The sequence below is a fragment of the Lonchura striata genome, chromosome 3, assembly GCF_046129695.1.
Source record: "Lonchura striata isolate bLonStr1 chromosome 3, bLonStr1.mat, whole genome shotgun sequence".
In the NCBI taxonomy this organism is placed as follows: Eukaryota; Metazoa; Chordata; class Aves; order Passeriformes; family Estrildidae; genus Lonchura; species Lonchura striata.
Genome location: NC_134605.1, coordinates 85,532,199 through 85,544,479, shown reverse-complemented (window position 1 = coordinate 85,544,479; position 12,281 = coordinate 85,532,199). Strand labels below are relative to the sequence as shown.

At 38.5% G+C, this 12,281-nt stretch overlaps 1 protein-coding gene across 2 annotated transcripts in view; it reads right to left on the bottom strand.

Moving 5' to 3' along the window:
- LMBRD1 (LMBR1 domain containing 1) overlaps positions 1-12,281 on the bottom strand; it is a 66,142-nt gene that overhangs the window by 35,991 nt on the left and 17,870 nt on the right. For both annotated transcript variants that reach the window (XM_021530149.2, XM_021530150.2), the window contains exons 6-7: positions 11,208-11,296; positions 7,382-7,455 (exon numbers count right to left, since the gene is read on the bottom strand). In XM_021530149.2, the coding sequence (XP_021385824.2) occupies positions 7,382-7,455; positions 11,208-11,296 (163 nt within the window). The remainder of the gene's footprint in view (positions 1-7,381; positions 7,456-11,207; positions 11,297-12,281) is intronic.

Genomic DNA, 12,281 nt, shown 5'->3' with positions numbered 1-12,281 from the left:
GTTTCATAGGCTAGACCCAAGCTTAAATAGAAGACATCTCACACCATGAGGTGTTGCAGATGATAGATAAATATGATTGTTCATAAATAATACAGTCAGGATGAGACCAGCTCTCCCAGCTAGCCAGATGACACCCCTGCCTTTGGATGGGTCCTGGGGTGAAATGGACTGTTCCATCCCACCCCCCAAAAGATGTGTGGTTCACCCCACACCTCTATCTCTCCCTTCAAACATCAAATTGTCTGTAACCCCCTTGGCCCATGCCTTATTCCAACCCACCTAGAAGCCCCTTGATAAGCTCTCTTGGAACCTCTTCCCCTCTCTTGGAACCTCCTTTTGTCTCTCCCCTCCCCCACCCTCTCAGGCCCGGCCACGTGCTGTGCCTGGGAGCACGAGGCAGGACCTTCCTGCACCCCCAATAAACATCTTTCCCCAAGAGCAAACTTCAGAGATAGCTGCCTCCATTCATCCACACCATGCAAGGAGCGTGCTATTTTCCTCAATGGGGTACAACACAGTGGGACCCATTGGTACCACTGTAAACCCTGCAGATCCACAAAGCAGAATGCCTGAGGTTTGGAGGGACTCTGGAGGTCAACCAGTCCAAAACCTCTGCCCAAGCATGGTCTCCAAGAGCTGCTTATCCAGGACTATGTACATATGGCTCCTGAGTATTTCCAAGGAGAAGTCTCCACAATCTCTCTAAGCAACCTGTGCCAGTGGTCAGACACCTTCACAGTGTTTCAGCTTGTGCCCTCTGCCTCTGGTCCCATTCCTAAGTACCAGTGAACACAGCCCAGCTTCCTTCTCTTCATACTGTTCCTTCAGATGTTTGTACATATTGGTAAGACTTCCCCTAAGTCGTCTTTTTGTGTTGGCTGACAGTCCTAGCTCCCAGCCCTTCTTCATAAGAGGAAAGTGCCTTGATTATCTTTGCAGGCCTTCACCAGTTCCCCTTCTATAGCACCATCTTTCTAGTACGGAGAAGACCAGAACTCCAGATATGGCTTCACCAAAGCTGAGAATAAAGGCACAGTCATGAACAACCTGCTGGCAATACTACTCCTAGTGCACTTCAGGATACCTTCTCTGCAGCAAGAGGACATTCCTGGCTCACAGTTAACTTGGTGTCCACCCGAACTCCCAGGTCCTTCTCAGAGCTGCTTTTCTCCTGAGTAGTCCCCTTGGATATGCGCATATTTATACCTCCTCAGCTTTGCATGCTTCCTTGCTGAATTTGATTATGTTCCTGTCAGCCCATTTCCCCAGCCTAGCAAGGTCCTTCTGGATAGCTCCAATATAAACTCCAGAGGGTATTCTCCCAGCTCTGTATCAAGTTTGCTGAGGGCTATCCCCCATCATCCTGATCATTAAGGAAAAAGTTGAACAGGACTGGAACCAGTATCAATCCCTGGCATATTCCACAAGTGGCTGCCCTCCAACTAGACCTCATGCCACTGATCACCATCCAGTGGGTCTAGATATTCGGTCAATTTTAAATTCACTTGACTATCTGCTCATCCAGCCCTTATTTCACAAGACTTTCTATGAGGATCTTTTGGGAGAGGCTCAATGTGAACTAGATGTACATTTTCCAAACATGGTGAAGCCACATCACCAACAACGTATGTTAGCCTGTTACAGCAGTATAGTGTGAAGAGCTGAAGGCTGACATGGGAAGTATTACTCTGAAAATAGCTTAGCTCAAAAGTGTTCTTCAGAATAAACTTTTTGAAGCTTCAGAATTAAATGCTATGGAGATCTGTCCATAAACTTGCTTCCAGAATTTTGAATTATGTTTAAAAATTTACTGCAGAAATATGAATAAGATCTAGAAGCAGCAATAACTTAAAATGTTACATACAGTTAGAAAGAAGTCATGCTGTTGAAAAACACTCTGGTTGAGTATGCATCTAATTGATTTTTTGGTTTCTTTGGTCCTAACCTGTATGCTTGCTACAGTCAAAGCTTTTTGGAAATTTAGACAATTCAGTTCTGTGCCCACATCTTAAAAAGTAAGTACCTTAGGAAGAATAACTGCTCATTGGAATGACCACAAAAAAAAAAAAAAAAAAAAAAAAAAAAAAAAAAAAAAACAAGAACCAAAAAAACCCAACCAAACAAACAAAATGCCCAAAGCTAAAAAAGCAAAAGTTTACAGGGCACATGTAAGGAAGCAACTTGAGAATTTACTGTTATGGACTTTTTAATAAGGTGAGACACTTGTCAAATACAACAAAGATGTCTGCTTTAATTCATTGTTACATACTACTGCCAAAATGTCTAGCCTCATGTAGACACCTCTGATCTGGCTTTGCAATCAAGTGGTAAAGAAGCTCTTTTTCCTGTAGAACGCCAACACTACTGGAAAAAGAATCTCACTCAAAAATCACACAGCTCACAGCCATTCATCTTTATAGCCTAGAGAAATCACTGTTTCCATATTCTGCAGGACTGTCCCAAATATCACCACATGGGAAACTAAACAGAACAAACCAATTTATGTTCCATTTAAAGTATGGAGTTAAAATCCTCTAAATATTCCTTTTATTTATGGAGTATTAAACTTCCTTGCAGCTCATCTTCTCATTTGAATGACATGGTGTTAAGAAATACCATAAAGCATTTACTTTGCTCCTTTAGTCAAATATTAGCTCTTGATTCCGGAAGATATTTCCTAGCAAGCATAAAACTTGAATTAAAATCTAATTCTTTTAAATAATTATTGCTTTTTAATTGGTACCAAGTACATACATAATCTTCTGTATTAAGTTATCAATGCAAATAGTTGTGAATTTTCTCACTGACCTTTTTTTCAAAAAGCAACTTTTGCACTAACTCCTTAAGCTGGTAATTTCCATGCTATTACCCTCCCCAGTGATTTAATTTAAGGGATTAGAAGATGCTTTCAGGATCAGTATTTATTACTAATACCTCCCAAAGCTTTTAACTAGTATTTCACAGAAATCGAGGAGATCAGGAACTTTTCATACCAAAGAAGTTTTATTTCTTTGGCAATTTCAGTTTTAGCAGTGTATTTCATCCTACCCCATTCAGATGCTGGGGAAAAGCTCGCAACTCAAAAGCAAAACTCTGCATTTTTCCTCAAACTGTATGACAAGCTCTTCTCTGTATGTATCACTTGATCAAATTTTCTGTGATTTTGATGTTTGAAGCCATAGAAAATAGAACCCAGCAATCTAATATAATGACAACCCCACTGAACTGTAGCATTACCTACGTATGTATCACGGCCAGTAACGCAAGTGCTCAGCTATCTGCAAATCTGGTCCAGCATGATGCTTCCATTTATGTTGTCCCTCAACTGTCACCTTCACCCCAAATCCCAACATATCAAATGCTAAAACACAGTATGATCCGATAAGAATTCTGTTCTTCATTCCATTAACAGCTCACCATGTACTTCAGAGTAATGCCTCAAACCAATCAGGGCCTTGAAAGGCCCCAAACACTGGACTGATGCTTAAAAAATAGGTTTTAACTAGATTAGTCCATGGAGTACATTTGTTAGTTCCATAATTTAAACTGCAGCCATTTACAATCTCAATAGCACCACCCTGCTGTATCTCTCCTCCTGTGGAAGCAGGAGGATATGCTTTCCTGAAGGAAGGCTAGGCACACACACATGCTGAAGTGAGCTTTTGCTCTCTATTTCTACTCAAATTCAAGGCTATCTGCTGACAGTGCAAAAGCCTTTTCCTCCCAACTTCTCACATTATTGTATATTACCACAACACAAATTCAATTTTAAAACATCCATAATCTAATTCTTCATGCTGAAGGCCACAAAAACCAGTACTGTTAACATACATTTGACTAATTGTAGAATGGATAAATTGCACTGCCAGGGACTTTAATAAAATCACTTGATTCATCTCTTTCATAGTTCCATCCATAAATAACATTTTAAGATGAAATTGGTCAACTCCAGTCATAGCACTCCTATTTATTTTTATTGTTTTGCGTTATAGTAGGCATTCAATATAAAACCATTTTTAATTGGGTATGAAGGGATTTGCTAACATATTACTTATTACAATACAACCTTTATTAGATAAGCATTTAGCACAGATTTTTTCTTTAGAGTGAATGAGTAATAGAAGACCAGATATACCTGTTCTCCATTTCCCTTTAACAACAGAATAGCAAACTTTGGCACTGAAACAGGCTGAGGATATGCAAAAGTCAGGGGAAAATCAAAAATTTTCAGTTACATCTATACTACAAATCCTCAACTCTTCAATGTGTAAACCACATATCTGAGATCACCACCATTCAGAGACACAGGAACTCTGGTACCACACATGGTGTCCCCATTATTCTTTTTTTCCATCACCTACTAAGCATTTGTGGAAAATTTTGAAATAGGTGTCTTTGTTCTTGTGTCCACTCTTACATAACAATATTCTCTTTCTGTGTGTAAAATCAACAACTAACACCAATGATCGAAGACTGGTTTGATGACCAAACACAACGATCTCCCACCTTTAGAAAAAGACAAAAACAATTCGATAGGCAGCAGAAGGCTGCCTGAAAAACAGACATGTCTGAACTCATGTCTGTCTCATCTAGAGGTGATTTTTTTATAAAAGGTTAATACAGCAAAAAACCAAAACACCCCATAATTCAAAGACATGGTAAACTACCACAATAAAACAGCCACTCCTTCCAGAATCGTGTTCTCCTACTCTGAAGTACAGCAAGTGGAGTAACCCAAACTAGCAAAGACAGACTACATTCTGAGCCAACCTCTCCCTGAACTTTAGGCAAGTGCAACAGGCCAAAAACTTTTCATTACTGAAGCAATTTTTGCCACTGGGATCAGTCCAGCCCATGCTGCTGCAGGTGAAAATAGGTTAAATGTGGAAGCCTGACCATCACTGCTGGTGAGAAAGGTGTTTTGAATGCTCTAGAGCACAAAGAGAACACTGTTCCATCTTGGAGAACAGACCTTCTAATAGGTGTTTTTCACTGTCTGTGACACATTTGTACCTCAGTCCACTCATATATCAAAGCCAGCTCACTGTTTCAGCCTAAGAGTCTACAACTGCCTGCAAACAATGACAAAAAACTCACATCAGACATAGATAACAACCCACTCCTGTGTGAGCTCATGCCCAAACTTCTATAAAATAGCTCCTCCATTTCTCCCACCCTCCTTAACACCTACTGTAAAACAGAACAGATAGTTCCAGAAGGATGAAATACAGCAGTTAAAAATAAAGGAAATCAATATCACACTTCAGGCATTTGCATAGACAGCTCAGTTGAAGTTTACAAAGCAACAAATTAGCCCAAAAGTCTTAGTAATTAAGGCATTCAGATAAGAGTTCTCATGCCTGATGTTTCACCTCATCATTCAGTATTTGTATAAGTTGTAAATACAGTGACACTAAAGCAACAATATTGAAGATTTAGGCATTGTCTTCATCTGAGAAAACACAGACAACACAGGACACTGAAGTTATTGAACATGGATTTCCAGGTTCTACATATTTCCAGGTTCAGCTAGCGTTGAGGAGAGAAGCACACTGTGATACTCAGCTAAATGGTGCCTATAACCAGAATGGGTTCAAAAATAAGTAGGCAGTAACACTGGAAGTAGGAAATATGAACAGTAAATTGAAAAAATTGCAAGAATCACATAATCATTAAGGTTGGAAAAGACCTCCAAGATCATCAAGCCCAACTTTGATGGAATACCACCGTGCCCACTAAACCATATCACAAAGCACCACATCTGCTAAGGTTTTTGTTGTAAATTGTTTACATTTCAGTCAATAATAAAGTTGCTTTTTTTTCATAATCTCACATTTTAGATGTTTACTAACAGTTCTAAAAACCATACTTCATTGTTTGAACAAAAAACTGATACTCTCCCAGCCAAGGAGTTTTCTCTTCTCCTAGTATCATGGCTAATAACACTATATGTGCTCACCAGCAATCTGAACAAGAAATTAATCTTTTATTCCATAATTAAGGGAAACTAATTAAAATCTGGCACATTATTACAGGCTAAGTGGAGGTCTAGATCTTTTTTGACCATCACATGATCTAGATGTCAGCAAGCTAGCCTGAATAATTTAATGACCCATGCCACTTTAAGAAAAGGCTTAAAGTAATAAAATTTACCATCTTGGTAAGGTTAAAGCACTTTGTCAGTGAGGCTGAGAGCAATTCAGCTCACCTAAAATACCCACGAGTTGATCCACCCAGTTGCTCTCCTGTCTACTATACAGACCCTATGGCCACTAAGCAGTCAGGGTTCTGACAGATCTGTGAACCTGTACTGAACTGCCTTCCACAATTCTGCTCTAACTTAAACCAGCTGGAGAGACAGAAAATCATTAGCTATACTTGTTACTCATTTAAGAGTCTAAAGGCAGTATTTCATAAGCACCTGACCCCCTTTACTTCTTTCTTAAGTCCTTTTCCAAGTTTTATACATTTATAGTTTGCCTGAAACAGACACCACCTTAGGTACCTATGCTTCAAAATAATTTACTACATAAGTTATTCCTACAAAGGCACTGAGAATTCACTAGCAAAGCTACATGGGAAGAACTATGTTAGAGCCAGGTTTCAATGGAAGAAAACATTATATTAGCAAGGACACGAACTTAAAGATAAAAGCCTGTCAGAAAACCAGTAATTTCTGAGAAACTTTAAAGCTTTGTCTGTCATCAGCCAGTTATCTTAAGCTTTTAAGCTTCTTCTTTGTTGCAAAATTTTACCTTGACAACAAATTTAAACATGTAGCATTACAAACACACTGATTATTCACTGAAAGAAGAAACAGAACAAATTGGGAAAGCAAATGACCACGAAAATTAAATGTCAGCCAAAATCAGTTAAAACAGTTCCTTTTCTTTGTATGTAAAAGCAAGAGTCAAGCAGTTAAACTAACATAACCTTCATCATACCATTTACAATTGGTCACAGAATGAGCTCTTCCAAATCCCTCTCAGAAAGAATTGCAGTACTTGAGCTCCATATCAACTCTAGGTTATGCCACAGTTCAATGAATGAAAAAAGTGCAACATTTAATTCTCTGTATCAGGGTGGAGAAAAAGGCTTAAGAGCAAGTAAAGTCAGTGACTGTGTTACAAGTCATAAGTAATGTGGCATCCCCTTGCATAAACACATCAAAATTGAGTCTGTTCTCTGCTTAGTACTAAAACAGTGGTCCTTAAATTTGCAGCATAAGGTTAGAATTTAGGATGAATATTTCAAACCATTAAAATCCAGACCTAAAGACACTGCTGAATCTTTTTTGGATGGCAAGTTTTCCACACAGGTAGAGCCAGTGATAACCACAAGTATCATGAAGGTAAAAATCTGAAAATGTTGCATAACTTACTGTGTAAGTGATAGCTGCCAACATTCCAATCACAGTCAAGGAGCTAATGGAAAATGAAAGTGCAGTCAAGCCATCTGCAAAAAAAAAAAAAAAAAAAAAAAGAATCTGTTGAAAATACAGTAGATGTATAAGAACATTTCTTCCTAAATTAGTTTCCAGAATATATTTAAGTTCCTGAGAAAGATGAAAAAGATTAAAACATAGTTACCAGTTACAATTCAAATGAAAAACTTACCTAAAAGAGCTTTTTGACCACAGCAGATCTTTATCCCGAACTGCAGGATCCAGGACTGACTTTTGTTGTTTTCACAAGCTCACAGAAGTTACATTGACCCAAATGGTTGAAAAGACACTAAAGAACTTTCTCCCACAACTGTCTAATAACTCTTCAAGACTTATTTCTGGCCTCCCCAGGGTGCTGTGGTAACTTGCACAACATTAATGTACATTCTGGTTTAGCATAATCCAGAATCAGACAAGCATGGATCCTTTAACCAATCAAAAAAATCCTCAGCTTCGCTCAATGTATATACAGAGCAACAAACTGGAAAAAGTTCAAGGGACTATAGAATTACTGTAGCCTCATAACTGTAGTAATTTAAAGAGATAGTAAGAGTGACCAAATAAAAAGGCATTTAACTCCCTAAAACCTTCCACATAATTCTTCAGAACAGGTCTGTCCCTACCACACAAGGCATCACAAGTGGTTTGGTTACTTAGTAACATTGAAACTTAAGTAAATTACAGAAATTAATCTTCAGCAAACAATTCCACATTTGTTCTCAGTCATAACCCAAGTTCACTGTTTTCCCTCATGTCCTCCCCTCTAGTTAATTCAAGAACTTACAGTAACTTTTATTTCTACTCACACAAATACACCAGCCTGTTTCCATTCATTAGCTCGTTTCCATTCTTACTGAACACAGCACTAAGTCGCAAACTGAGAAATCATAACCTCCCTATGAGAAGCTGCACCACTCTTCTGACCAACCCTACAGGCCTCCTTCCAAAACCACCAAAAACTAACAGAATAGCACAACCAAATCCAACTTCACTGCTCAAATATCTCCTTTACTATTTTTGCTAGATAATATCAAACAACTTTGCTAGAGCTAAAAGCAATACACTCCTGTGTTTCAATTACTACACCTGTGTTTAAAACTTACTAAAAAAAAAAGGAGAAACCCCACAAAAATAAACTTAGCACTATTTTCCCTTTAGTAGCTGTGAAAATTTGAGTTGTTTTTGAAGTTTAGGGAGAAAAAAAAAGTCCACGAGTGGCCCCTATTTGTAACATAACACACAACGTACTTACATACCATATTTGATGATCCTCCTGTACAAGTATTTGAAACCAACATTCAATATCCACTTTAGAAGTCTGAACTGTGCTCAATGCAACATTAAGAAACTAACTGGCTGAAAAATTGATAATTGTATACCAGAAGTATATTTTGCCTCAGTGGATGAGTTTGCATTCCTTTCATAGCCCCACAACCAACTACCAAGTGATGATTGGATATTTGTTCTACGTCTCAAGATCTTTGTATTTCTTGGGCCACTACAGACAAAGGAAAAGGGTAAAGTCATATAAAAACAGGACAATAGGTACAAGTAAAGACAATGGGCAAGCATTTTGTCCTTACTTCTCTAGCACCTGGAACACAAAAAGAACCTTTTGCAGAGTTGCTGTCCATGGAATAGCTCTATGAAAATACAAGGGACCTCTGTATGGGAGTCTTGGGAGGCAGCAATCTGAAGATAAGGCAGCAGCATGCCCTACCAGCATGGAAGTCCCATGGCATCCCAGGCTGTACCAACAGCAGCATGTCCATCTATTAAAGAAGGGACCATACAGTGCAACCAGTTCTGAGGCCTCTGCTACAGGTTAAGACTGATAAATCTGAGCAAGCTAAGGGAAGAACTACATTGGTTGGAAGCTGAGCAAATGCTGAGCAGAGCAGCTGAGGGAGTCAGGCTTGTTTGGCCTGGAACAGAGGTTTGGAGACACCCAATACAGCCTGTCTGCTTAGCAAACAGGTGGAGCCCAGGTTCTTCAGTAGTGCCTAGCTGTCAAGTGTGAGACAACTGGGTGACAGCAAGGATACCCACAACAGGTAAAAGGAGAGATTTTTCCACAATGAGCTCTCCAACCTTGGCGGGTTTTGAAGAGCTAGGTGATGAACCCCTGAGCAACCCAGTCTGATGTTACAGCTTTGTTCTTGGTGCAGACTTGAATAGATGACCTGAGGTCTCTTTAATCTGAATTACCCTATGAAATTACAAGTCTCAAGAGAATAATGCTAGAAAACAAAAATCAGACTTTCACATCCCAACCCAGCATCTTAATCAGTTTACTTTCCTAGAAATAACCATAGACTATACTGTATTTCATAGCCAAGATAGAGCCCAATACTTTGTTACACTCATATCAAAGTCACCTAGAAAAATTAGTTTACACCTCAGCTCAACCGTTATCACAACCTGTATAAACACTTTAAGCAGCAATTTTTCCTGAGCTGTTATAATCTTTGCAAAGCAAGAGAAACACCAACAAGCAGATAGCCACAACATTCAATAAACTATGGATTTGTCCTCCTCATCTCCTACACCTACAAGCACAGATTACAGCACAGAGCATATTATGATTAAAGACCCTGCAAGGACATCAAAGCAAACAAGAAGGGCTTTGAGTATTTAAGTGTCAAAAGGAAGAAGAGGCAAAATAAGGGATTGTTGATGAGTGGATCAGGGGACCTGGTGAGACAGGACTTTTCCATGACAAGTTAGAGCTACTGAATGCCTTCTTTGCCTTAGGTTTTTACTAGCAAGACTGTACATATAAAGTTGATGGGCCCTGAAGGGATTAGCCAGCTCTGTTAGTGTATGGTATATGTCATTGCAGGGAACTTTTACTCAGTACATTATTCCTAGAATAATGCAGAATATGACTAAAGGCTTGTATGATTATATCCTAAAACATTCACACAGAAGCCAATACTCTAATGCACATCAAGAAAGAAACAAAGTAATGGAGTACTTATGCATTGGGATGAATGTTTGTCAAACAACTTTTAGTTACCCTATTTTGAATACATTTCAAAAGTGACATCAAGTCTGTCTTAGCTCACCTGTAAAACACTTCCTTCACACCTTTACCCTTAAAACATACCCTGAGCTAAGCACATGAGCTACATCACCTAAGCGTTAAATACTATTCCACAGTTTGGCATTCTCAACAGCTCTTTACAGCCCTAAAATACAACAAATGCAAACAACAATTTTAGAAGAGGTCAGTACTGTAAGAGCAAAGGGAAGAAGTTGTAACACCCACAGGACTTTCCAGTCTAAATAGACAGAACCACTCATCTCATTTTTACAGTGAACAGCAGTACTGCATTTCATCAGGTAAATGATTGAAGACTGTCACAACATGATACACACTCACCATACCCTGAAAGTCAGTGACTTCAGCTTCCAAGCAGCACTTAAGAGCTGAGTTAAGTGAAGACTATGGAAGAAAGCATCCTCCTCTCCCCACCATAAATGTCAGCAGACATAACACTGGAGTACCTGCTGTCAAATGGGGACTTGTATTTAAAGTACAGAGAGATATGCTGGCAGTATCTGCTTTCACAATAGTCCTAATTTTTGTATTTCTCTGAACAAGAAGTATTATTGTAAAGACTTACTGTAGGTAAGCAGTCAGAGAAAAGTTAGAAAACTCCCACCAATGAAGTTAATTATCTTGTTCAGTCAATGAATGAGTGGCAGAGGTTAGTAGAGTAGCAACTCGTGCAAAGCTCAGAACAAATCTCAAACTTACGACTACTTCCAAATTCTTCAAACAGGAGCTTCACTTTTTCCCACTCTGTGGAATTCTTCTTGTTGGGAATATCCAAAGGAACAAAAGCACTGTAATACAGAAAAAATATCTTTCTTACCCTAATTGGTGAAAAATAAGAAGAATTCTACTTCCAAATTAAGAAAATAGAAACCCATTCATTCCTGAAGAAAAGGAAGTGTTTCATTTTGTTCACATTATCTTCAAATGCTGCACTTAGATCAGCAGAGTACATGCATGTGTGTGTACAGTCAGGTCTGAGGTCAATGAAAAAGTGATTTTCTATTTGTCCATCCTAAAAGACACGAGGACTCCACACTCAAATATAATTAAAAGACATTAATATGATTTACTATCCTGATTTGACTCATATACAGAGGAGCAAATAAACTTTAAGCAGCAATTGAGACAAATTCTTGTATAAATACACACTTCTGAAAGACAAAATAAAAGAATGATTTCTCAAACAAGCATTGCAATATAAAGGGAACTGTTTATCTTTCATTATTACAACTAAACACATCTTCTCCATTCCAGTCTTTGTTCTGTAGTTGGCCCAGAGAACTGAGATCCAGAGAAGTTCATTAAGATTTTTTTGTTCTTCCAATAAGCACACTAGAAAAGAATGCTCAGAGAATGATGTCAGGTAAAACAGTCCCCTAGCTGAAAGCTTCTTGTTGTCGGGGTCACCATCTAAAGTCAAATCATAAGAATAACTCTTTACCACCTGTACGGACAAAACAGCTGAATTTGTAATAGCTGGAAAAGCAGTGCCTCCATACCAAAAAAACACTGAAACCGTAGATTTGAGACATGAAATAGAATGTCTACAAGTCACAGGGAAGACAGATTTTAAGAGAAACATTTTAGGCAAACAATGAAAGAACTCAAACTTAATTCCATAAAGAATGTTCACAAGTATCATTTGGACTTGTATGACAAATTGATATAATTAGTACCACATAATTAGACCCCTGCTTGAAGTCCCAAACAAATACATATATTCCAGGAGCAGTCTCAAAGTCCAAAGTATATTATTTTGTTTCAAAGGTTAAG